The 27,033-nt window shown below is 38.6% G+C and overlaps 1 protein-coding gene across 3 annotated transcripts in view; it reads left to right on the top strand.

The window, feature by feature from the left end:
* The window catches only part of gramd1bb (GRAM domain containing 1Bb), a 109,051-nt gene that overhangs the window by 2,253 nt on the left and 79,765 nt on the right, over nucleotides 1-27,033 (top strand). For 2 of the 3 annotated variants that reach the window (XM_069711810.1, XM_069711728.1), the window contains exon 1: nucleotides 20,219-20,362. The exons of the other annotated variant lie outside the window; for it this stretch is intronic. In XM_069711810.1, the coding sequence (XP_069567911.1) occupies nucleotides 20,268-20,362 (95 nt within the window). In that variant the 5' untranslated portion in view covers nucleotides 20,219-20,267. Of the gene's footprint in view, nucleotides 1-20,218; nucleotides 20,363-27,033 lie in introns of those variants that run through there. 3 annotated transcript variants of the gene reach the window in all.

The raw sequence follows: 27,033 nt of genomic DNA, 5'->3' as shown, positions 1-27,033 counted from the left end.
TTTAACAGTGTTTACAGAACCGCCTATCAAAACAGGCGAGTGAATTAAAAATGAATTATGATTTTGCATATTCCATCTCTATTACATTACACAGCATGTGTGTGCAGTATTAGATCAGCAAATCGTTTCCTTTTTTTTTTGTAAAGAGGTGTCTGCGGGTGTGTAGTTCAAAGTGTATTCTTTTGTCACTGTCAGTTTAATGTGTTTATTTTTGGCTCTCATTGACCCTGGTCAGAATGAAGATTGATGTTGAATTCCCTCCCACTGCATTCTCAGGGTCACTCTCCTGCTCTGTGGTGCCCATACTGAAACTCACACCATTAGCTATAGATTAAGGACGCTGTGGCTCCCTGTCTCGCAGACAATGTCACAAAAGCAGGTGATTTGTATTCATTGGAAAGCTATTGATGATGGATGAATCATTCATCTCTGAGTTAGAGGGAACGTGAAGGTTTACAGTCGTTCTTCTCAGTTGACCTTTGGCTCTGGATGGAGGATTATTTGTCTCACAAACTGGAGCCTTGCAGATCCCATTAAAAATGATGCTGAATCCAGACTTCTGATAGGAGGTGTTCTTTTTATTTCTTCAGTTCTTTTGCAGTTAGTTTGGATTTCTTATAAAAAAAAATTAAAAAAAAAACTTTCTAAAGTATTTAAGTAAGTGGTTTATCTCTCCCAAAAACCAAAAACAAAGTGAGTAAATTGCTTAATGAAATATTCTGTAAATTAGTGGTGAAGGCATTAACTTGTCATAACATTGCGCTGCAATTATACAGTCCTGTCTAGGTTTGGTTCTGTTGCTTCTTCTGTGCTCTGTTGTATTTCATCTCGGAGGGTATTTGATGTTGAACCCAGACTGCCACATTTTTATGTATTTTCGGCCCAATCTCTTCAAAGCTTTAATACTTATTACCATACTGTTTATGTGCTAACAGAGAAGTACTTTCCTTGTTTGGAAAACCAAATCTGAAGTACAATTTCATCAGTTCATCTACACAAGGCATTTTATAGAAGCATATGCACTAAAGCTATAATTCGATGTATCCTCAAAGTTCCACGTGAATTTTGAAATGTCATGTTTATTCTCAATATTTCCACTTTATTTACAAAAAGCAAAATAAAAAAAAAAACTTCCTCTCCCCGCCTCCCCCCTTAATATGGCCCGAGTAGTATTTTGTACCACTTTGCTGTGAGCAGCAACTCATCATTATCTTGACACTATTTTCTGATGACCGCACATGTTCTTCGCTGTGTGACGCTCTCCTTCGTGTTTCTGAGTCTTTGTGGTTACATGCTATAGGTGCTTAGCTCGAAAGCCTTTTTCTTCACAAGTGCCCGAGTTAAAGTTAATCAAATCCTACAGCCAAGCGGTCTACGTTGAAACTGTATCCCCACATAAGCCTCGTGCTAATACACACTCTTTATTAGCATTCCCTGACTAATCACCCGCTCACTCCCTAATAAAAATCAAACCCTCGGGGCGGGGGGGGTTTTAGCATAGTTGGCGTGTTCTACTGGTATTAACAGATGTTTTTATAAACCAGATTGACTTTACTTGTCGGAAAACCTGCTGAGTTTTATATAGTTCGCTATTTAATTAGTACCAGCTCTTTAAACACAATGGAAGTGCTGGTACATGTTGGGCTACACAGTTACTGTGTCGGCCTCAGAGGTCCTCTGGAACTTTAACTTTATTTTCATGCACTTGACTTTGATTTAACGTGAATTGTTTATGCTGCTTTCTTATTCCACAGATAAAAGTTGATTCTAGTGGGGAAGTTGTTCTGATTCATGACAGACACTTTTGAACATCAAGTGTATATATAAGAGGTCACGACTGTGGTGACATTAAAAGCAACAAACGTTTTTCTAGTTTTTCTTTTATCATTGTAGTGAACTTGAATGAGTTCAGTGGAAAGCAGCCCAAGAATGTTGCAGTTTTCAGCTTGATGTGAAGAAAGTGCTAAAGCGTAGTAAAATGATATGTCAACATAAAGATCAGTAGTGACTAAAGAAAAAAACATCATTTCAATAAATATTTGTTATAATAAAACTTGTATGTATAAAATGTTGAAAAATTTATGCCAAATACTTCCTGTTTTAATCTTCCACCAATACATATATCAGGGTTATTCAGTTGTACTGCTCTGTACTCAGTATTTTCCACTTACTTGAGCAGAAATTATAACATAGTGATTATTTAGCTAATGCAAGGAAAATCGCTCCTTTTACCTCAGGCAAAACTAACTTCCTACATATCACACCAGAGAGGATGAGATTGAAACAAAATAGGGGGCAGGCACAGCACATGCTATAATTAGCACCTTTCATCCTGATGTTTGTATGGGAGAAGAAAATCTTTATATTTTTGTATTCTGCAAGGAGCAGTTGTTTCCAAGAGCTGTCCTGGAGCCCGTTTCACAGCAGTAATTTGCAAGTATTTTGCACATTTAAGAATGCTGCCTGTGTGTGTTGGAAATTTATAAAATGTAACACTTTATCTGCTTTGGAGATGACCTTTGGACACTTGTAGTCAAATGACGGTGATTAACCCACACAATAGAGCTGAGGGTGTAACTACATGCAATTTAGATGCCTGGACAGATTTTGTGGATGTTTCCTTTTATAGTACCAGAACTAGAATCAAGCTTGGTGTTACACAACATCTGTGTGATGTACCAAATTGTAGTGCTAGATGATGAGAATGATGATGTGGTGGAGGAGGAGGAGGAGGAGGAGGAGGAGGAGGAGGAGGAGAAGGAGGAGGAGGAGTAGAGGGATGAAGTCCAGACCGAATAGAAAGACTTCAGATACTGTCTCACAACTCTTAATCAGTAGATTTATTAAACATTGAACTTCGTTGTACAGACATTCATGGGCCTCGGAGGATTCATCCCAAGGACATTGGTGGTCCCTTAATTTTACATCCAGTCTAATTAAATAACTGTTGGATGGATTCATTTAAACTCTTGCCCTTAAAAGCACGAAAGAAAATTACATTTTCTGAACTACCACTAAGGTCAATTACCCCATGAGTAGCCTTTTGTTTGTAGAGAAATGAAACAAAGTGACGAAAAGAGAAATTGGGTGAAAACATCACAACTTGGTAATCAGGCTAAAATTTGACCTAATTATTAATTGCAAACGACCAAATCCCTAAAAAAAAAAAAAATCAAACAATAAACGGCTTTTTGGACATGACGCACTTTTGTGCAAAGTGTCATCTCAACAAACACAAACTGCTTATTTTAAGAGCTTTCTTCCATCAGGGAAGTCACACTTTCTCTTCTGTTGTATATTTAGACATGCTTCCGAGGCTGCTGTCTGACACTTTTTTTTCTTTTAATTGCCGACCTTTAATTCGTTTGCTGACACTAGGGATTCACTAAAGTCATTAGGTTGTCTTTTTTTTTTTTTTTTTTTTTTTTTTTTAATCTACGCTTGGATAGTGATAATTAGAATATGAAGAGACAGGAAAAGTTTCCCATTAAACATCCTAAATGTGGCGTTAATCATGCCCCAGGTTCCTCCTGTGGGCCGTGCTGTCTGCACTGCAGCTTTCACCTCTTCTGCACTGCTAACAAATCCCTCAGGAACCCCCCTGACAGCAACCTTTCCTATTACTGCTGGAACTTTTTATTTTATTTATTTATATATATATATCGCCCAACCTGTCTCCTGTTTTCTTCTTCTTTTTGTATGATGTTACTAGAAAAATGTGTCATTGTGTCCTGTGTGATCTTTGATGATCCTTTTTTTTTTTCCCAGAATCAGGGGCCCCTTGATTCACCAGTTAAATAGGTTTTTGTTTTACCTCACCGTAACACCTTTGAACACTTTTAGTTTTGCTTGTTTGGCTGTTTCACAGGACAGTACAGCTAAAAAAAAAAAAAAAAAAAGAGCATCTGTTATCATGTCCGATACAACTGTGGGATTCTGTGTATCATTTATTTGCTTTTTTTTACTGTACCAGACTTTGTACCTTCATCAGCTTAAGCCATCTGATCATGTGATAAAAATAGTATGAGTTAGAAACACTTTTTTTTTAAGCTGATAAAATTAAGCAAGCAGATGGGGAAGAATTTGACTTGACATTATGAGGTGTTCAAAAAGTGAGAGCTGATAATATGGTGTTTTAGATCTTAGCTCACGTGAGTCTCATCCAGCCTAAAGGACACGGTAATTAGAGAGATGCCAAAGTAAGGCAGAATGTGGAAGTCACTGGGTTGTGGTAGAGGCCGAAGGGAGATGCAGGTGAGCCGATGCGTGTAGGATGTGTGAGAGCAGAAAAGAAAACACATGGACACTGTGTGAGTCCGATGGGATTTAAATAGAGCTCGGGGGGCACATCACTGCTCACAAGTTACCTGCAAAACAGTCAAGACAACAATCAGCCCTCGGACAGCAAGACAGCTGAAGCACGCCTGAAGCTGTCTCGCATATCGTGGCCTCAGAAGGTCATTGTTGGCTACAAGGAGCTGCAGCACTGTTCATTACAATTGTCCAACTTTGGTACACTTGGCTGCTGAACAAATCTAATTTATATGTCTACAACTCCTACATATCATATCTCATCTGCAACAGAAAGAGTGCAAGATTTGTCTCCATTCATGGAGTGTTTGAGTCCCCTCATGCAACTCGTGTTACGTATCTTAACTCTTGCAGCGCTCGGTTTATGTGAACCTTTGAACAAACACAACATCCAACGAGATACCGAGACTGAGAATTACAGACATATGTACTGAAAACTTACAACTCGTACTTTTATTTCACTTTCTAAATTAGTTTAATGCAAGTTAATTCAAATGTGTGTTAGGCAAGGCACGTTTAATTGTAGAGCAAATTTCAACAACAAGGCAATTCAAAGTGCTTCACATAAAACCATTAAAAGCATCAAAACAAAAGGCAAAAGAAAAGGGCATTTAAAAACAATTAAGAACAGTGATTAAAACAGTAATTAAAACATGAAGCAAGCTAAAAAATTTTTTTTTTAAAAATAGGATAAAAATGACGTTTAAGACCTCCTCAAATCTGGTTCAGTGAAAGGCAGTCAACAGAAAAATCTTCAGTCTTGATTTGAAGGCGCTGAGTGTCTCAGCAGACCTGCAGTTTTCTGGGAGTTTGTTCCAGATTTGTGGAGCAGAAAAACCGAACGCTGCTCCTCCATGTGGGGTCGGGAGGGTTCATAAGGTAGCAGCAGATCACAAATATATTTTTGGCCCCAAACCATTCAGTGCTTTATAAACCAACAGCAGGATTTTAAAGTGGATTCTTTGTTGGACAGGAAGCCGGTGTAAAGACCTCAGGAGTGATGTGATCCAGTTTCTTGGTCTTAGCGAGGACTCGAGCTGCAGCGTTCTGACTCAGCGGTCTCATGGACTATTTACAGAGACCTGCAAACACACCGTTACAGGAGTCGAGTCTACTGAAGATGAATGCATGGACAAGTTTTTCCAAATCAAGTCCTCTGATCCTTGATATATTCTTCAGGTGACAGTAGGCTGATTTTGTAATTGTCTTAACATGGCTGTTCGGATTGAGGTCTGAATCCATGACTACACCTAGATTTCTGGCTCGGTTTGTGTTTTTTAACATCAGAGATTGAAGCTGAGCGCTGACTTTCAATCGTTCTTCTTTGGCACCAAAAACAATTACTTGTGTTTAATCTTTGTTTAATTGAAGAAAATTCTGGCACATCCAGTTTAATTGAAAATGTGCTATGTGTGACTATTTTTATTTATTCCCGTAGGTGTCATAATATTTCAGCTCTCTCAACTGACACCAGGCAGGTTGACAGTGTTGACATCATCAGTTTGATTATGGTGATAATAGTGCCTGCTATGGTTTCCTCCCTCTGTGGTTTTAGCAAATCACCAGAAATCTGCAGTAGCACTCTTGAGACTTAGGAAGTGCTGTTTTTTTGTATTTGTTTTTTTTAATAAGCAATAATAGAATAAAAGCTAGAAAACAAAGGGAGCAGTATTTTGCATATTTGATCACAGTCTGTATTTTTGCATGTATTAGTAGTAACAAAATGTACAATAACCTCTCGGCATGTACTGTACACCACATTACTGTCTGTTTTCACCCGACCGTGCATGTGCCATGTTAACACAGTTCAGTACTGTAAGACTTTTTACATTAGCCTACATATTTGATGCTGGGTTGCTCGCAAAGGCAGGTGGGATCTGGTTAACATACAAACGATACAGAATGGCAACTATTAAATACATCAAAAGCTGAGAGAGAAAAAAACATCAACAAAAATCATACATGTCTTTCAGTATTACATAATGTGTAATGTGTCTTGTATTATCCGAGTCTTTTTAACATGCGATACTCTTTGAAAAGGAAAATATAATCACTTTGAAAATATGAAACATCTAGCGGTAGGCAGTAATTTTAGTTGGTCATGGTTCCATATGCCTTCTGGATGTGTTCATATGTGTTGCCATGTGAGATCAAAGCAAAGCCATCATTTCATTTTCATTCTGTCTCAAGGGGCGTTTATCTGCTGACTGATGTGTATGGACTAATTAAGGCTGTTATTGGAAGTTCCACTGTCAGAGAAGGCTTTTATGTGGAAACTGCCAGATTATTTGAGCTGATAGATTTCAGTTTCATTCCCACTGGGAAGCGAGGGGAATTACTCTCTCTTCTGATTGAAGGAGAAGGCGGCTCTTTGTATACGTGACTGTGACCTCTTTAAAAAACTGATACTCCACACTTGGGCTGTCACAATATCAGATTTCTCACTACTGGATTATCATGATCAAAAGAATTCATGATGTTAATATTATTGCAATATTTAAAAAAATATATATTTTTTTTTCATTGTTATAATTACACTATCGGGAGTGGTGTCATGTAAAGGAATCGATTAAAGACACTGCTCCTATTGCTGCTTGCCACTCGCATTTAAACATATTCATGAGGACAGGCAGTATACAAAAGTCCATTTATTTCACTGACTTCATAAGTTCTATCTCAATAGGTTTATTTTGTAAAGACAGACTGAAGGAACAACCTGAGTTGAGGACAAGGCTGCTCTACAGAGACGGAGACCATTGGACAAGCAAATTAGCATTTCCCAGCATGCCTTCTTGCTTTGTAAATTTTGAGGAAAGAACAATCAAATTATATAGGTCTATGTAGTGGGTAGAGATATTCATTTATTAGAATACATGCCGTTTTTGAACTTAAAAAAAACAAAAAAACAATGATAAATAAAAAAAATTTTAAAAGGCTATGATTCAAAACCATAAGTGTACAAGGTCGGAACTTGGGAAATATACCTATTTCATTCTCATATGTTGAGCCTTAGTGAATAAATCTTTTCTGTCAAGTTAATCTGTGTGGAAGGATCAAACTCATTCTGAGTAAATGACAGTTCTATTAAAGTACCATTGATCACAGTGGAAGCTGAATGGGAAAGACTTAATTTCTGTCAGTGATGCAGTCAGTGTAACGGGACAATTGTCCACTAAGAAGACTCACAAGTGTACTTTCAAATATTCGAAAAGTCATGTCCTCTCCCTCATTATTGTATGTGTTAAATTAACAAGATATCAGTATTTATTTTTTTTAATTATTTTTTTTTTAATTGTCAATACCAGTATATTGTGACACTTCTACAGCACAGTCAGATTTGTCACTGAAATTGTAACTGTGTCTTTGAAAAACATTTTTAGTTATTTATTATTATCTTCCAGCTTGGCAGGATGACACATGAACTGATAAGAGAGGAGACTTTATGTTTTCATATTTTAAATAGCAGGAGGGCTTATTAATGCAATGTCGAGAAGGCTTTGAATGTTTTTGTGTGTGAATTAAGCTGCAGGAGTGTTTTCTATGGGCATTTGAATACTTTTTGCTGATAACCTTTGCACGATTTGAATCCATCAAAACTCGTATTATTCACCACAGTCTACGGCCTTGGCTTTCCAGGAAGCAGCAAACAATAAGCCTTTCACAGCTACAGTATCTTTAATACCAACAAAGGAGGAACTATTTGTATTGAAAACGTAGATTTTTCTGCCACTTTAAAACTGGAAAAACTGTTATCATGTAACTATAGGGTGTATGTTTCAGAGTATAATTTAATTAACAGTTTTTACAGGGTAATTTACAGCAATTCTCGCAGTTTTTATTAGACCTGTGATTCTCATTCAGCTGTCAAAACCTGATGAGATGTCTTTGTCACAGCTGTTTAACAACAGAGTGGTGTGACACAGGGCCATGATGGCAGATTTATGAGGACAGAGACCATGTTAAATGGGGCTGATCCTAAATTGAGCTGAAAAACATCTTTGTATTGTCAATTAATTTATCATCTGGACATTGCGCAGACGCCAAGTCCCACTCCATCTGTCGAGCTGTCATTGATCGTCACAGTCTGTGATTATGTTTTTTACGAGTGTCATCTTCAAAAAGATCCTATTAGAGGTGAAGCAGTGTGTAACTGCCACAGAAACAGAATAATACAATATAAATTCAACATCCATTTGGGACATTTTCTTTTAATAATACCTATACAGTCCAAAGCTTAGAAGAGTAATATTAAATGCAATGTGCATCATCTTATAAGCTGTAATAACAAATGAATGTCCTCAAATTTGCTTGTTATCCCTGTTGAAAGGTTAAAGTTGAAAACCCTCTTTTCCTTGTAAGACCGTCTTTCTTCTCCTCCTGTCTCTGCTTTGTCTCCTCTGATAGACTGCAACAGCATTCATTGCCAGGACTCATTATCACATTACTGTTAGTCTCAATGGACACTTAGAAGGTAATTGTGACAAAACTAATTTCAAATTATGAATGGGTTGGGGCTTGTGGGCACAAACGAGTTTATAAATATGATATCTAGTTGAACCTGCTTAATGTTATTTTTTTGTTGTTGTTTTAAAAAAAAAAAAAAAAGAAGAAGAAATTACATGAATTCCCAGTTTTCAGGAGCCGAGGACTGTGGTGCCCATTGCGTCATATTAAGATGTATTTTTGCACTGAATCCTAAGATACTCCATCTGTGCATTGCTGTTATGGAAAGGTAACGCAGAAAATGTACTTCTCGTGTATTGTTCATTGTAGCCTGTATGTATGTGGAAGGTGTAGTTTGAGGGAATATTTAATTTATAACATAAGGGTTACATTGTGCATATTGATTCAAGGAAAATTGACCAACATGTCCATTACTGTCAAGAAGCAAAACCTTAATTAACGGTTGATGCTGTGGTCCTCAGAGAGGCTGAATGAATTCACCATTTTCTTCAGCTGCAGCTGGAAAAGTCACTGTTTTCCCCCACTAATTACCTACTTAAAGCTGTTTCCAGATGGCGAGTCGCTCCTGAAGGTGGCGGCTTAATCACGTCGCAGCTTTTTCTTTTCACTGAAACGTCAAACTAGATGGCACAAGCTTGCCTATAAATAACAGCCTCTTGATAGATGTCAAAGCTCAGGTCACTCAAAGGCATCCTTCAGAAAGTGTGGTGCAGCATACAAGAAATATTTTTTTAGTTTGAAATGTGAAACTGCCATCTTCCAGTGTGGATATGTATAAATGCTAAAAAGAAATAATCTCCTATTTTACGCATTGATTTATATGTCTCCCTTTTCTGTTTTGTTTGTATGACATGCTGTGTTAAAGAAACAATAACTCATTAATGTTCTTCATCGTTGCTTTTTTATATCGGTATTACAGAAGATCTTATTGGAAGCAAATAACCTGAGCCTGGTTAATGCCAAACTCGGCTAAAATTACACATCTCATAATTAGACCTTGCAGAGTTTCCTGTGGAGCAGCCCAGTTTACAGTGCACACTTATGAGAGAAGGTTATGTAATATGAGATACAGATACTTTTATATTAGAGATGAACCAAGAGAACAAATTGTCCTGAAGACATATCTCTTGCTGTCTTGTAGTTTTTAGATGTGCTATTTGCAGAAGTTCTGACTGATAAGTGGCACAGACACACTACTTTCAAACTATTGTGACCTATTACCCCGTTTTCATTCCCATAATGTACACCAGTAAGCACATAGGCTGAGGCAACCTCCACATATTGAGTTAACGTGACTTTCAGTATATATTCAAGGCGAAAGTACAAACCAGGTAACAGACCATCAGGTGTCTAAAGGCCCCAGGTTCAATGTCTGGAAAGTAGTTCAGTTTAATTAATTGTGTCTTCGTAATGCTGTATAGTCCTCTACATGCATTATTACAGAATCCTCAGGCTCCATCTTTGACAGTTGTCATCAGTTAAAATATTGTATATTACTTAAGTTTCCCAATTTTTCTATTCTTTCGTGCTTCATAGAAAATTTGCATCATTTTAGATTAAATGTCAAAATATAGTTAATGTCAATCTTTGGTTTTTTTTAAAAATATTTTTGCATTTATGTTTCTCAAAGTTTTTTATTTTATTTTAAATGTTACTCCAGGCACACATACATAATCTATCATTATTGACATTATTTCTGTAAATATTTTTGATAAGCCTTTGTTCCTCTATTTTTTCTGACTAGATCTATATGACCCATGTAAATCAAGCTGAAGGGACTACAAATGGCCACCAATAAGATAATGTTTCGTCAGCCATTTGCGGTCACTTTGATAAACAAGCAATTCAGCAAGCAGTTCACACTGTTGGCAGTAAAACAGCTCCTTTCTGACCAGTCAGTGTCTGTCATCATTGCATAAGGAAACTCTCTGGAGGCTAGATAAATAAATAATAATAAAAAACCTCGGCTCATTATCTGGGCAAGAGACACCGAGTTAGTCTCAAGTCCCCAACTGTTAATAATGTATTTGTCAGATAACAGAAATAGCCCCGACTTCTGTCTGCCGACTGACATTAATTAGCCAACTCTTCATAGTCCCACATCTCAGACTGTCAGGTTTCTATCCAGTCAGTATTCCTTCTTTGATTCTTTTCAAATCATAATAATTTAGGTTGATAGATTGTGAGTGAGTCTGATCTGCGGTAAAACTGCAATTAAAGCTGTCGATCATTGGTTTACTCTGTCTGCCTGCTTTTAAATCGAATCAGTGTCCTCAATAGCTCTATTGTCCAATGACCATGAACACAGTTATATTCCAAAAATAAACAGTAATTTATTATCTGCATGTGAAATCAAGATGTTTCAGTATTTATAAAAGTGATAAATGCACATGAGAAGCGGCCAAAGCGACATATTGAGCATCCTCTCATACGAGTGCAATATTTTCACATCGGATGTTTTCATTGTGCAAATAACAGCTCAGCTGCAAACTGTTACACACACACACACACACACACACACACACACACACACACACACACACACACACACACACACACACACACACACACACACACACACACACACACACACACACACACACAAAAAGGCTTTACCCTATTCAATCACTGAAAAGGACCACAGCCTTGTTGCCAAGAGTTTTTCTAAAGAAGAGCAGAAATTCTCAAAAAGCTTAGAGTGATTGTCTCTCGGCTTTATCCAACAATAAGCAGCAACACTCCCCGGAGGTGCTTCACTATATTGCAATACCCCAACACACCAAGGTATGCTGCGGGTTTAAAGCCCTGTATGCTAACCTGCCCTGTCACCGGGTTGTTGATCGTGCGTGGTTAAGTTTCATCTGGGAATTAGACTCACTGTCACACCAGCATGAGGACACATTGGCTTCGTCACTACAGGAAAAAACTAAGCGGTCTCATTTATTTTGTTCCCCAGTGAGCCACAGCTTGTTCATCTATAACAGTGGCAGGCCATAACACCCGGATGTCAATTTACCATCATCTCGGAGATTTACGATCCGCACGGTGCCGTGTTAGGGAATGAAGCTGTGGAACGAGAGGAGGATACGTCGTTCAGGCAATACATTTTCTTTAGCCATGTTCTTATTGCTTGTGACACCACAACAGGATGTGATGAAAGCACATTGTGTTTAGAGCAGGGGTGTCAAACATACGGTCCGCGGGCCGGATCCGGCCCGCCAGGGGGGCCCAGCTCGGCCCGCCGGATGACTTTGCCAAGTGTGAAAATTACAGAAAGACATAAATTGCATTTCTATGAGAATATGGAGGTTTATGAGTACAAACGTTTTGTAATTTCTTTTAATCGATCCAGTAATTGCTTCAAAAACAGCGTAAATGCGACGTCTGCTCCGGAGGCAGCAGCGCTCGCTGCTCGCTTTGTGACGCGTTTGACGTGAAACACGTCACAAAGCGAGGGAATCTGCAGAGGAGAGCCCAGGCAGATAAACAGTGGGCTGATGTCTGAGTTTTTGGTCTTTATGTTTCTAGTTTATTGTAGAAAGACCTTAAAATAGGGTCCTAAAACCTTCACCAATGATTTAAACATAGCATAATAACGCATACATAACGCCAATATTTCTCTATGATTTTACTGGTCTGGCCCACTTGAGATCAAAGTGGGCCGTATGTGGCCCCTTAACTGAAATGAGTTTGACACCCCTGGTTTAGATGCTTCATATGGGTTTGTTTTGGAGCCTCATTAGTGAAGCAGCATGCACTATGCATTAGTGCTTTATATGTGAACTATAGCGCCATGAAAACATGCTGCCGAGAGGTTGATTCAAGGAATTAGTAAAAGAATAACATCGTTTTAAGAGTGTTGCTGTGTCTGAGAGATGCATAGTTACATAGAAGCTCCCAGTAAAACAAGACCTGTAATTAATCCTTTTATTTCCTCCCCACTCACCAGCTCTATAAATAAAGCCTTTTCTAAACCATAATTAAATTTGAAGACACGTTTTCTTGTCATGCTTTCGGTGCACCTGAAGCTTCAGTTTTGCGTAGAACTATGATAATAATTAATGTCCATACAGCCAGGTGGCTATAGGTGGCCTCAATATGTTATTTTGTGTAATAAATCTGCTGTGCAAGAGTTTTCAGAACTACTCTGTTTGCTGTAGAGCTGCATTGGAACACCAACTTATTCACTAGTTAACAAAAACCCCTCATTACATTACATGAACATACACGATTGTAATGCAGCAAACCCACCAGGCAGAATAACAATGCAACCATTATTTTAATTAGTCTGAGAAAAGCTCAATTATTCTCACTGCTCTCTTGACTCTGGATAAATGTCTGTTTATCCTGAACATTTCTTTTTGCACCCTCACATTTATCAGCTGTGGTGAGAGACCCTAATTACCATGACAACCTGACCAGCCGATGTAGTGAACCTAATCGGAACATTGGACCAAGTTATCTTCTGCTTAAATGTAGTATCTGTTGTACACAGTTATATATTATCTTGCAAGCCTGACTGAATGTGTTGTTTTTTTTTGTTTTTTTTTTAACAAGCCGTCTTTACAGTTCAGTATTTAAGTTGAACATTCTAAAAAAAAACATAACTTAAATTGCCATTTAATTTAGCAGGCAGATGACGTCTATGCCAACAAACAATGTTGTCACTTAATCATACCAGTATATGATTAGTATGTATGCACATTAGAGTAACATCTGATAGTAACCAGTTAGAACTGCAACATCAGCAGTCCTCTTCCACAAGTCTGTGAAAGTGGAGTGAAGTGTTTCAATTCATTTTATTGTGAACTTGTCCTGCTATTGAGTTCTTCCATGTTAGTAATGTGGAGTGGTGGACAGAGAAGAAGAAGTACGCTCATTAGTTGCTGCACCCGTTGAATCAACAGCTCTCTTACTGTGTCCACAAAAATGGAGAGGCTGTTTGGACAAAACTTTAACAAAGCTTTTGTCGACTACATTTAGTCGAGGACAATGAACGAAAACACTTAAGCTGAGTTAAAGTCAGTGACGCTTTTGTACCAGATGCAGCTACTCTCCGGTCCCCGGAAACCACTGTGCAACAGTTTGGTTCTTTTCATCGTCTTAGTATCTTGCTATAACTGTATAACATGTCTTTATATGGCAGCTCAGAAGAAAAAAAAAAAGAATAATGGATTGAGATGACAAAAATAAATGTATTGTGTTGTCTGTTTAGCCACAGTGCTGCCGGTGTGCACTGGAACGACGCTTTAAGACGCTGTCTTTCTCCAAGTGAGGACATAAAATAATCACATGTTTGGTTGAAATTTATTTAACATTTTTCATGTGAAAATCTAATCATCTCTAAAGAATAAGTCAAACAAATTGAATAAAAACATTTTTTTTTTTTTTTTTTTTTTTTTAAATGGAGTTTTCATATTGTAATTGAAAGTGTATTAACTGATTCACAACATCAACTCAGTCTTGTTTTCATCCGCTGTCGTTATTGGAATAATCCTAGACATAAACTCCACATGTCCTGTATCTTTTTCAAATTACAAACCCTGTACTTACCAAATTAAAGTGATACAATTATCAAGGCTGTATTACTTACTATTGTATGTAAACTTGCCACCACAGTGGTTTCCCAGCATGCGCCCGTGTGTCATAGCTGCGCTCCTGTACTTCAACAAATAGCACTACAGTCGTCTTGATGAGCTTCCTTCGGCCCACTCGCCTCCATAGCCACGTCAGAGAGGTTTTGCAAGTTTATCCAGAGAGGCGGTGGGTGAAAAAGTTTTCACCTCATGAGTCACTAACCCACCCTCGGAAGTAGCTGCTCATGATTTCCTCACTGCAATATAATATTAGTGATAATTCGTTTCTGGGATCTGACTCATTCATTTGTTGTTCACTTCTGTATGCAGCCTTCTATACACGCAGTATGTGCAAGTATGTTTTTGGGTGGAGTTTTGGGTTGGGGGAGGGGGGTCAAAGCCTGCCCTAGCATGGATGTCATCTTGATTAAGTAAAAGAGGCCGTTGTTCAAATACAGACTGCTGATGTTGTTTATTGCAGTTCTATTTATTGAAAGTCTCTCGCAAATAAAGAGACGTAATCCAGTGAACAAACTTTAATGTCTTAACTGACAGTTGTTGAATTTAGCAATGAACTATCATTCGTCTTCCTATTGTTACCATGGAAACCCAGCAACATTTGTCTCTACCCCACGCCTGTTCTGTATATTTATTACCCAATATTTTCTACCCAAAATACATGTGAAAGAGTCTTTTCATGAATCAGTGGGGGGAGTAGAAAACAACGACCACAGATTCCTCGCCCTCCATTCTTCTGGAGCCGCCAGATAGCTGAAGATGAATGAGATGTTGGAGCATACTGTAATTACTTTACCAGGATTGGTGCAAACCCTGCAGATTCTCCTACATCTGCCAATGTTTGTCTCGCTCCTTTGCCCTTTACTTCATTGTTTTTTTGTTTTTTTTTCCTTTTAGTCTCCCACCAGCACTCAGACGCTCAAATGCATTGACTCGGACAGTTCGGCAGGCTGTGCAGCACAGCTACAGCAGCAATTTAGTGAAGTATGTATGCTTATCATATAGCTCACGCTTGAGTGGCCCAGCTGCACTGTGTCTCAGATGACGGTTCAGTTCAGCAATAGGGTAAGCTTGACGGCACTAAAACTACCTTTTAGAAATGAGGTGAGTAGCCTGAGGCCAGTTCACGTTTCCAGCTTTTCTTTAAACACATGTTCCCGAGGTGTTCATGATGGCAGCATGGACTACAGGCTCACACAATTGGCCCTTAGCCAGACTAGCTGAGCTCCATAATTTCAACCAATATCTTTTACTTAAGCCCATATGGTAAGCAAATATGTGACAGAAGAGAGCGATATCATAGAAAATAAAGAACTAGCATCATTTATAACGGCTTAACCAAATGTTTCCGCCCTGAGAAAATGCTAACTGGTCATTTTATGCAAACTAAAATGAAAAGCCAAACAAAGAAAAGCCCAGATGTGATACAGCTGTCGACTCGATCACGATCACTTCCTCAATCATTCATTACATCCCTATAACATAGACAATCAGCACTTTGCTTTATAGTGGGACAGTAAATGTGTATTTAAAATGTGACTCATTGCATCCAAAATTATTAGAAGAGAAAAATTTGAATTAAAATAAATACAAATTTTGTATGCATTTTATGAGAGCACCATACATCAGATAAAATGACCAACTTATTTGTATTCAAAGTACTACATCCACTCAGTACATGTGGGCTAATGGATAAGTGAGACCTGATTTTATACGTGTTCATTAGTTGTCCAGCTGGTGTTTCCGAATGGCAGAGAGAGTTACTGAGTGTGTGCCATGAATTACTCTCAGTGACTGCACATTACAACAACAGCACCTTGTATGTGATTTCCTATTCCTCAGAGCACTGGCTCATTGTAACAGTATCTTGGTAGAGTCTAATTGAAGTCCTATCAGACAGTAGCTATTTTAGGCCCCAACTGGGGCATAAGTGCCTTGTACCTTGTTATCACACATGCACCCGCTTAGACTCTTGCATGGTTAAGTTTAGGACAAGCAGGGCAGACATTTCGTTCATTTTATACTTACACCGTTTCTGTAAAGCTTGTATTGTTGCTTTGCCTCTTATTAAGTCAAGACCAGCTATTGATAAACTTAGCTAAATTTAATGCACTCACACTTTAAGTCCCAAAGTTGCAAATAACCAAGTCTTTAGTTGTTGTGGATGATTAATCAACTCCAAGTCAAATAGGTACAAATGGATTAGGGCTGCAACTAGGGCTGTACAATTAATCGTACTAAAGTCGTGATCTGGATTCAGGCTTCTTAAGCAATCTCATTTTTCAATGACAACAATTCTGCAGCATTTTCATTTGGGACATCAGCTACATCAAAACAAGCGCTCGTACTTTCTCCCTCAGCCAATGACAAGCTACACCATGTGATGCAGAGCAGCGGATACCTGCAGCAAATAAAACCAGTGTAGGAGCGAGTGAGAGACACCAACAAAAAGACAATTCTCAGAAAAATACTGGTTTAAAGGTCAATAAGAGACTAACGCTGATTGTTTTTTTTATGTTTGGTGAATAATGAAGCTTAAAAGGGAATGTTCCCTTTCTGTTGTCCCGAGTTCATATGGGCGTATATATTCATTCATTTCTATCCTGTAAAAGTTTTCCTTGATGAAGCTCAAGGTTTGTATTCTTATTCATATTTTACTAGAATTTCTTGTATCCTGTTTCAGGCACCAACGTATTTTTTTATTTATTTTTTGTGTGCAGTACACATTTATATAGAAAATATTGTGAGAGAATCGTGATCTCAATTTTATGCAAAAATCCTGATTCTCATTTTGTCCAGAATTTTGCCAACATAGCTGCAACATTGTTTAGTTGATAGACATAAAGTTAATCGCCAATTGTTTTGATAATCAAATTATCAATTTCAGTCTGTTTTTCATGAAAAATGGTAAAATCATCTCATTCCAGCTTCTTAAATGTGAATATTTTCTGGTTCCTTTAAATCTTCAATGATAATTGGGACCAAATAAGATTTTTAAGACTGGAAATTAGTGGTCGCCATTTTTCGCAGTTTTCTGACATTTTAAAGACCAAACAACTAATCAACCCATAGAGGGGAAAAAAAACAGACTAATTAATAATCGTTAGTTGTAACCCTAAAATTGATCTCATCTTAATCTCATTATCCTCAATTCTCACAACTGTTGTAATAGTCTCCATGCAAGTGTGAGAATCTATGAACTCTTTAAGTTTCCTGCTTGTCTGACTGTAAACACTAAATGGAGTTCAGTTTATCCGAGCACGTGCTGAATATGTTGTAAATGAAACGCCACATACAGTATATGAATGCTAACTACGTTTTCAGGTGTGTTTTCCCAGAGGAATCATGCTTGCTCCACATGTATAGAAATCTCTTTGAAATCCCAAAGATAGGAGATTCATGAGGACGAATATGATTCATGAGTCAAACAGAGCCCCATTTTGTACTCTAATGGAATACAATCAGAAGCATGTGTATTTGATGAGACGAGACGGTTGAATTATTTGAATAGAATTAGTTGAATTAATGAAATATTAAATCCCTTTGCATGCTAGAGCTGTGATGGGAAATCCCAGGCGATTTGTGCTTGGTAAGTGAAAGGACAGATTTAGAGTAGAGCTGCAGTTAGCCTTCCCAGAAGCCTAATTCCTCTCGTTAGAAGTCTTTCTGATAGTGAATGATGTTGATTGTAATCAGATAGTAACTGTAGATCTGTCTATGTCTCATCTGTTGGACTGTCTGCCTTTTCTTTCCCTCTCTGTTACTTTCCACTCAATAGAAACATTGTTCAGGCTCTCCGTAGAATCCAAGGAGCAAGTAGTTTCTGCCAGACAAGTCTTTTGCATGCTCCATGCACGAGGCCTCAGAAAAAAGTCACACTTAGGGAGGCACGCACGGAAACACACAAATCCATAAACACGCATTGTTTAACCACACACTTGCAGACAAGCTGCCCACATTGTTTGTCTGTAACCTTTAATCCTTTGTTCCCAAAGAGGCAGAGAAGGTCAGACCTCATGATCTGTGACATAACAACTGTAATCTCCCTTCTTTTAAAAACGGGTCTGACACTGATGGATGTCTATTTGAATGTGTTGAAAAGGATCCAATGAAACTTGGATTCATCTGTTTGTGTGGAAACGTCATCTCAAAGTGTCAAACTGCACATGTGACCATGGACGGGTAGACGGACACCCGTGTTACGACGATGGAAATTCCTCACGCAATGATGGCACAAGAAAGCGGCATATGTGAAAGCCAGGCCAGCCTGTAGCAAAATCAAAACACAGTACAGTGTGGTAGAAAGTCCTCATGGTTTCCGGTGAAACTGAGTGAGTGTGCACCCTGCTGGTGTGTTTTGTCTACCTTTGTCTGTGCAGCTGGGCAGACATGAAAGGACAGTGCAGCATTGTGGTATTTCCCTGTTCAATGTCTTTGTGGCTACACTTATGTGGGTTTTTTTTTTTTCTTTAATTTTCAGTTGCTGTACAATAGCATTCAAATGAAAATTGGAAACACCGTATTGACGCATGCTAAATATGCTTCTCACAATCAGTCCCTCCAGGAAACTGCGATCTTGAGATAATATCTTTTAATATTTTATGCAAAATTTAAGCAATCTCCGCAATATTTACGGAAGCTTGCAATTTTGTAAAATTCCCGCACCATTGCTGGTGAAAATATTATGGCATAGTAAAACTTTTAAAGTACTTTTTCCAATCAAAACTTGCTTTATTAACAATAATATAATTAGAATGGAGAATACTGTATGTTAAATTAGATTTATACACTAAATCTGTAAATGTGTAATTTAAATGTTCTTGCTATATACAGTGTTTTCTGAGATCTGTCAATTCTGTTTGTACTGTTTGCCACATTTCATACTTACAGTATCTATATTTCTAATTAATGTCAACTATATTTTGTAGTATATTAGTTTGGTGAATTTTTGGAAAGTTCTTTACAGTATGAATGTGTTTCTTTGTTTTCTGAGATCTTTTCTCTTGAGTGCCTTCTTGGAAATATATTTTGTTATTTCACAACATTAGTGGAATTGCTTTGAGTTCTCTTTATTGTAGATCAGTTACAGACACAACAAAACGTGGACTTTCCAGACACAGCATTAATAATTTAATAATATAAGCTATTCAAATTCCATAGTAACATAATTTCCATTGAGGAATTACGTGACTTCAAAAAGTTGCACAAGTGATGATTGACGTGTTTCCTATTAATGTAGGTGTATCCTAGTGTCAATATGTATTTTGAATGTGATTAAAGATTCATTTTCTCGTGATCAGTGTTGAAAAAGCCTAAAATTGACATTGATCCACACCTGTAAGGCCAAATCAGGCCTCTAAATGAATAATAAAATGATAAAACATCATGTAATAACTTTCAGTGGCATTACATTAGTGGGCTGAAAATGTTTTGGGGGGACTTAAAGGGATTTTAGATGAGTACAGTGTGTATCTCACTTTCCCTTTGCGACATTGTGTTCTGATTCAATAATCCAGTCTGATTAATGGTTTTAATTGTTGATGCTTCTTCTAATGAGACAGTTTGCACGATGCCCTGAGATCTTTTGGTGTTTATTATTGTGCAGAGCACAAATATTCAAATTGTAACCAGATAGAGAAAAGAATAGCATCGCTTATTCTGGTATTAAAATAGAAGCGGGTCGATGAGGAGCAGCCACTAAGAGGTTAAAAGGAGGGAGGTCAGTAGTGGTGTTTGGCCAGACACTGATAGGTCACTGCTCAGTGGTCTGCTCTTTACGGCTCTCCTCCGTGAAGTAACGGGTCTCCGCCTCCAAGATGCGTTGATTTGAGTTTGTTATTCGGCCCGGAATAACAAAGCGACAGACGTCCCCCGGATTTGTGCCACCTGTCAGCATGGATGAGAACCGTGTGTGAAGTCATCATCGGCGGTTGCGTTGTGCGCGAGTCGAGTGGACGCGCAAGTTTGTGGAAGTTGTCGACGGCGAGTCGAAGGTAAAATCAGACACTTATTGATGAAACATGCCAGACTTTTATCCCGGGTTTCTGGGGGTTTAGCGCTCTGTTGGAGCAGACAGTTGGTGCGTTGTTGATATCTGCACGCTTTAAGTTTGCGCCACCCTAAACTACGTCAGGTTAGTCGTTAAAACAGCAGGAGAAACTCAGCGCGCGACATTGATTAAAACTTATAGCGACTTTCTTTTTTTTTTTTTTTTAAATGCCGTGATTAAACTGAGTAAACAGTGTATTGATTTCCCGTACAGCAAACAGACGCGCCATAATTCGGCGCCAATGCCGGCAGTAATTTCCTGTATCGTCGCTATTAAAGGGCTCTAATGCACTTGCTGCTGCTGTCCGGTTCCTGCTGCGTGTGTAAGCCACTTTGGTGTTAAAATAAACACAGCTATCGCAAACGATTGTGCAAAGTCAAACAAGCTTGAGGCACCCAGTGCCTTTTTAATTTAAGGGAAAGAAATAATGAAATAAACATGTCATGAAGATGGTCGCTGGTTCGATTCCCGCCCTCTGCTCTCGTCCTTTACCTTGTGAGACCATCTTCATAAGACCTCATCTTACCATCCGATTGTTGTCATGACTTCACTGTCTGTTGCCAGATTGATGGAAGCCAGCATGGAAATTATTATTTAAAGTTTGTATTCATTTACATGAATTTGTATTCTTATAGGTTTGTGTCCTGCAGTCTCCTCATATATTACAAGTACTTCACTGAATCCAAAAAATAGGGAATACATGATCTCTCCCTGTGTGTGTGTGTGTGTGTGTGTGTGTGTGTGTGTGTGTGTGTGTGTGTGTGTGTGTGTGTGTGTGTGTGTGTGTCTGTGTGTGTGTGTGTGTGTGTAGCCATATCTTAATACATGTAGTTGACTTGGTTCCTCTTGTTCCATGTCTTAACCGTGACGTTGGCTGCAACAGACACTTGATTAAACTGTGTAACGGTCAAAACAAGAAATAAGAGAAAAACGAAATGCAAGAAACAAGACGATGTAAGTAATGAAATGCTCTTTTTTTTCTTTTTAAAAAAAAAAATAGACCTCAGTAATTTGGTCCTTAGTTGGCACAGACTATATACTTGTTTCATATCGCAACTGTGGACATCACCTCCTTGTTTACTGCTACCTGTTGGCTGTTGTGAGGGTCAGGTCGAAGCAAACGCAAACATTTCTGGGAACTGACCGAGACTTAAAAATGATGATATTGATATATTCGCAGATATTCTTTATACACACATTTTTTTACAGTCACCCCTCAAATGTGGTTACCTAAAGATATGTAATTGGAGCTGGGTATTTTACATTTTAACAATAAACTCTATTCTCACAAATGACATCGGTACAATGAAACGGTAAATTTCCCATATAATTTAAAAATGATAAACAACACTATTGGAACAATTTCTAATTCATCCAAAGCATATTTTTCTGTGTCGTGGTCTGTAAAATAATTGTTCATATCCGTGTATATCAGACAACACGTATGCCGATACAATATATCTGTGATAGACCAGTATCGGCCGGGCTCTGACTGTTGACATTGAATATTGTGTACTGTGTGACTTTAACACACACTAGTTTTATAATGTCACCGTGATTTTCCGCATGTATTAAGAGAACATCTTCAGAGGGCAGAGAGCTGGATATGCAGTTTCTCACCCATGTGTCACAGCAGGATCTTTTTCAGTTCGGTGTGTGTGTGTGTGTGTGTGTGTGTGTGTGTGTGTGTGTGTGTGTGTGTGTGTGTGTGTGTGTGTGTGTGTGGGTGTGTGTGTGTGTGTGTGTGTGTGTGGGCGCGCGCGCGCGTGCATTTGACCTGATCTATAAGACAACTTGTAAAAATGAGAACATTTCAGTGACTTCTCAACCAAACTCAAATCAGAGGATTGTTTCGATGTCCTTATCATGTTTAGCTTAGCTTAGCCCAAAAATCGCAGAAACCTTTCAACTCTCTTATTTATTGGACAGAATTCTGAACAGATTGATAACACCTACCGTACATATGGCGTATTTTAAAAAAATATTGTGTTACGGGAAACGGTTGCTATTTCTTTCACACCGGAGTGACTGCAAAGATCTCAGACACAATGGAGTCGTTACCGTTGCACATATTTACACATCCAAGAAACACTTCGTTGTAGTACTGTTGTCGGATGAATGTGAAAACAACAACAGCGTGCTCCAAACAGGAGTGGTTTGTGCGAGAAACTGTTGGCAACCGGCGCCATCGGCTGCTCTTCCTGTGAGAGTCCACTTTGAATGCATCGCATGGTCTCGTGTCTCTCAGTTTCTGACAGCCTCTCTTCTCTCAGCTGTTTGTGGTTGTCAGGCCTGGGAAAATGCTTCTTAACCCCACAGGAAATGACAACTGCTGAACAGACAGTGCTCCTGCTTGCAGCTGTTTTTACCTCAGTAGTTTTAGAGGAAGATTTTGGACATTGCAGATTATGTTGGCTTTATTTTGGAACCTGACTTATCATAGAGAACATTATTGTGTATGCTTGCAACCTGTATTTAGTTTCATTATTAGAGTACGATAGATGTGTCGATATAAAGAGCTCTGCCTGCTTAAATACGTTGTCTCAGTGGGAATGTACAAGATGCAGAGACGTGTTTTTTTTCTCCCTATCCTGTGTTAAAATGTTCAGGTACATGTCGGTAACCAAATTAAATTGACTGTGTTGTAGGTGGGGATTTTTGCTTGAATGTCAGCTTGTCACTTCTGGAGAATATTTAAGTCTTGTGGGCTGGCCTCTTCCTATTGAATGCTCTGTGGTTCAGTTCATGGGTATTAACATCAGTTTGAAGAATTTATTTTCTGATCCTGTTTTTGCTGAAATAAAGAGAATAAAGTAAACTGCCTTTTAAAGCTGAAACTTTCAAATCTTTAGCGGTTTTTAGGGCACCTGATGAGCTGATGAGTGCAGTTCTACTAAAGGTAGATGAAAAGCAGGTTACATAAAAAAATCACTCATTAGCAGCACCAAATTTAAGAGGCAAGAGAGCATGACAGATCCAAGTATTTGTCTTGTCAGTGCCTCATTTGCTAACATCTTTTAATAGCCCTAATTAAAGTCATACAACTGAAATCTAATAGCCCCAATCAGACCTAATTCAGGCAAATCTTGCCAACTTTTTTGTCAAAATAAGAGAGCGATCCATTCACGCTGTTACCTCAGGCTCAATAATTGCAACCACACTTTGAAAACCCTCGACAAAGCAGATGAAGAGCATGTCTTGAGCTTCATATTTGAGATGAGGGTCATTGTTTTTCCTGCGGGACTTCTATCAAACATACCTTATCTGGCCCTTGAGTTTTGATTTGTGGATGAACCATCTATCCTCAAACGACTGTAGAGGTCTGTGGTAGACCTATGAAAGTCTAGCTTCACCCGGCCGAGATGGCGCCGCACCTCATCTTCGTTTATTTTTTTGAAGAAGCTCCACACGGAGCTTTTTGACGACCGTAGACATCTTCACATGTAACATCTGATGTCGGCACCGTGCATGTTTTACTGACACCTTGTTGCAATGGATGTTAACAATCTATTGTTGTTTAATGGAGGCTGACAAAAGAGATTTTATGTGTTTGTTAAAGCCACACTTTGGTTGGGGTTAGATAATGGTTTAAGTTCAAATAAGTACGTTACTCATGTAAGAAACATCCCGCATGCAAGCTAACTTATGTGGCGTAGTTTAATACGGTTTGTTACTTAAAATACGTCCACTTTGACTTTTGCTTTCTCGCGTACTTGAACAGCAATCTGCTGGCTTTTTACTCCATCACCTTACTTCCTTCTTTGAGTCAGGTGGACATGGCGTCGATGCCAGAGGCCACGTCTTTTGTGTCTTTATGATGCAGTATTTGCCTTCATGCACAATTCATTCTTTTTACCTGATAAAAAACAATCACAGAGAATCCAGTGTGTTCCATTTGGTGAACTGCTGTATAGTAATTGGGAGTGTTTCAGTAGTGATGTGACTTGCAGCCTGGATATCCAGCACCTATAGTATGTTAGAGATGAAAAATTTAGACTCATTCTGCAACGGCATGACCTAGTTTTTATCTCGGATTTATTCAGAACAGATTTTGGCCCGTTCTGATCACCACTGGTCAATCGCAGCATACATATGGACGTGCGTAGCCTCAGTTAAAATATGCTACCTTTTGAAACAGACTAAACACATTCACTGGTTCTGGTTGTTTTGATTCAGCCAATTTTGTCATAACTTCCTTTCATCATAGTTTTTATTCACAGCTTGGCAAGTTAGCACATACTATACTTCACTATACTTGAAAGAGCTGTGCCTGTTTCCATAGTGTTACACAACTATTTTTAGATGGGAGGGTGTCTAAATAAGACATGAAAGCTTGGGTTTTGATCAGTACAGCAAGTCTCTGACGAGGAGGAGGAGGCAGCCCTTTTTATGATGAGAACTGTGGGACATAGGATTGGTTGCCAGCTCTGATTAAGAAGGACAGATGTTACCAAGCTGCATGTTAATATTTGTGGTTGGAACCCGTGGCAAAGTGTACACATTTGCGAGGATAGTCTTAAGAAACTCCAAGGTAATACATAACTCATGACTGAAAATAACTTCATGCTGTATTATACTTGCAGTGAAGTCATCTTACAGTAAATGGCTTCTCTTGCTGGTGAACGTCGCAGAAACAGAGTGTGGCGCCATTAAGAACGAGCGAGAGAGTGGTCTCTTTATTTTTGTTTGGAGCACGCAGTCATTTGCAGTACAATGTGTTCCTTCTTCTTTACAGCGAGTCGGTGTGCTGGACTCGAGCGCTACTCAGATTTATACAGTAAACGAGTGCAGGAAAGGGAAAATGGGGTGAGATGTGTTACGTGAGCAGACTTTATAATCTCCTCATACCTTCACAGTGGATGAAATATGTGCTCATCACCCAACTAGATCGATGGTTATGAAAACTGCAACACAAGTGAATAATGTCTCAATTATACAGTTTTGGACGGGAGGTAGGCTGTTTCGTATGGACTGTACATCGTTACACATCAATAGCACTGTGCCTCAGAGAAAAACACGACACAGAGGCAGAGTATGAATATTTTATTTGAAAATATTGTTATTATTTCATCGCATTTGTTTCCCCTTTTTTGTTTTGTGCCTGTGAAAATAACTTTGGTTTGATAAAGTCTTCCCTTACAACATCAAATTTCTTTCTTCAATTTTTTTTTCTTGCGTGGGTTGTTTGTTTGTTGAAGTGACATGAAAACCAAAAAACACATCATACTGTGTACTAAACATAATGGATTTGAACTTGCTGTGAGGAGCACAAAACATTGACACTGGCCTGGTTGGTATGTTAGATTTGAATATTGACTTTGAAGATGGACATACTGTATGAAGCAGCTCTTACTTTTAGAACCTGATTACCTGATCTTCCTGTGTTTTGCTGTTTGTTTAGTGCTTTCTTATACGAGTTATTCTAAATTCTTCTATCTGCCAACGAGAAGGAGGATAAATGACAAAAAATGCGCTCACTTTCCTATTTTTTTAAGTGTCGATTTTTTTTCAAATCTGTTATGGCAAACTGCTTTTACTACACACACTGATAGCAGTGTTACGTTCACTATCATAGCTGTCAATAGCCACCAATCACACTGTGGTCATTATACTCATTAGTTTCATAGCACTGCTTAGTAAAGTACCAGTTGCATGCTTAGTTTAAGTTTCAGAATTACATATAGCCTTTAAATGTGATTTTTTTTTTTTTTTTAAGTACAGACTTCTGTAGTCCAAGGATAGTGTCAGCTAGCCTCATGTTACCAGACTCGAGCTCGAATTAATGGGTCTGGCTACGCTCCACAGGCAATCGTTTCCAGACGTTACATCCTTCTGGGCGTAGACCTTGACATGTGTAACGAAAGTGGCAACCAACGGTGACATCACCCCTTGGTTTGTGAACTGCTGTTAAGACGCCTTGAGTTTGACTTTATGGCCATTGCCATTTTGCTAGCTCTGAGCGGTTTGGAGCCAGGAGTGACCATATTTGGATGAACGGTGGATCTGATTGAAAACCTGAGGACACTACGGGACTAGGCTGATCAATCAAATAGACAAGCCCCCAGAAACACTGCTTTTTGAGGGCTAATATCTAATTGAGGATGAGATTATTTTCAGATGGCCTTATACAGTCAATGACTGAAACTCACCACTGCAAATACATTTGAAAAAAAACAACCGTGGTTTCAATGTCGTCGCAAATATCCACGAACACTGGTTGCTGATTGTTCTGCCTTTCAGAGTGCCTGTGCAAAGTTAATGCAAACAGGGTTTCCAGACTGTAATCACAGCGAAGTAAACTAAAGCTGTGAACTGTAGTCTGGTGCAGGCAGGAAAGGTTACAGCATCCTCTTCATTGAAATAGTGGTTTTCATACTTTATCCATGATATGAAATATCCAGGTCTTGCATGCTGTATATTTCGTGCCCTTGTAAAGATTTCGTTTCACTAATCAGAGCACTGCATGTAACTGCATGTATTTCCATGAGTGTTTGTTAATCAGCATTAGCATGCCTCTGTAATCTGCCCACAGACTTTGACATTGTGCTGACAGGCACTAAGAATAGAGAGGCAGGGAACAATGGAGGTGAACTTTGATGGTCAGTAATGACGCGT

Source organism: Brachyistius frenatus, unplaced genomic scaffold (assembly GCF_029030835.1).
Source record: "Brachyistius frenatus isolate BFR_SWC_R1_liver_20210118 unplaced genomic scaffold, ASM2903083v1 Contig_1, whole genome shotgun sequence".
NCBI lineage: Eukaryota > Metazoa > Chordata > Actinopteri > Embiotocidae > Brachyistius > Brachyistius frenatus.
The sequence above is the reverse complement of the archived record's forward strand: the minus strand, read 5'-3'. Positions and strand labels throughout refer to the sequence as shown.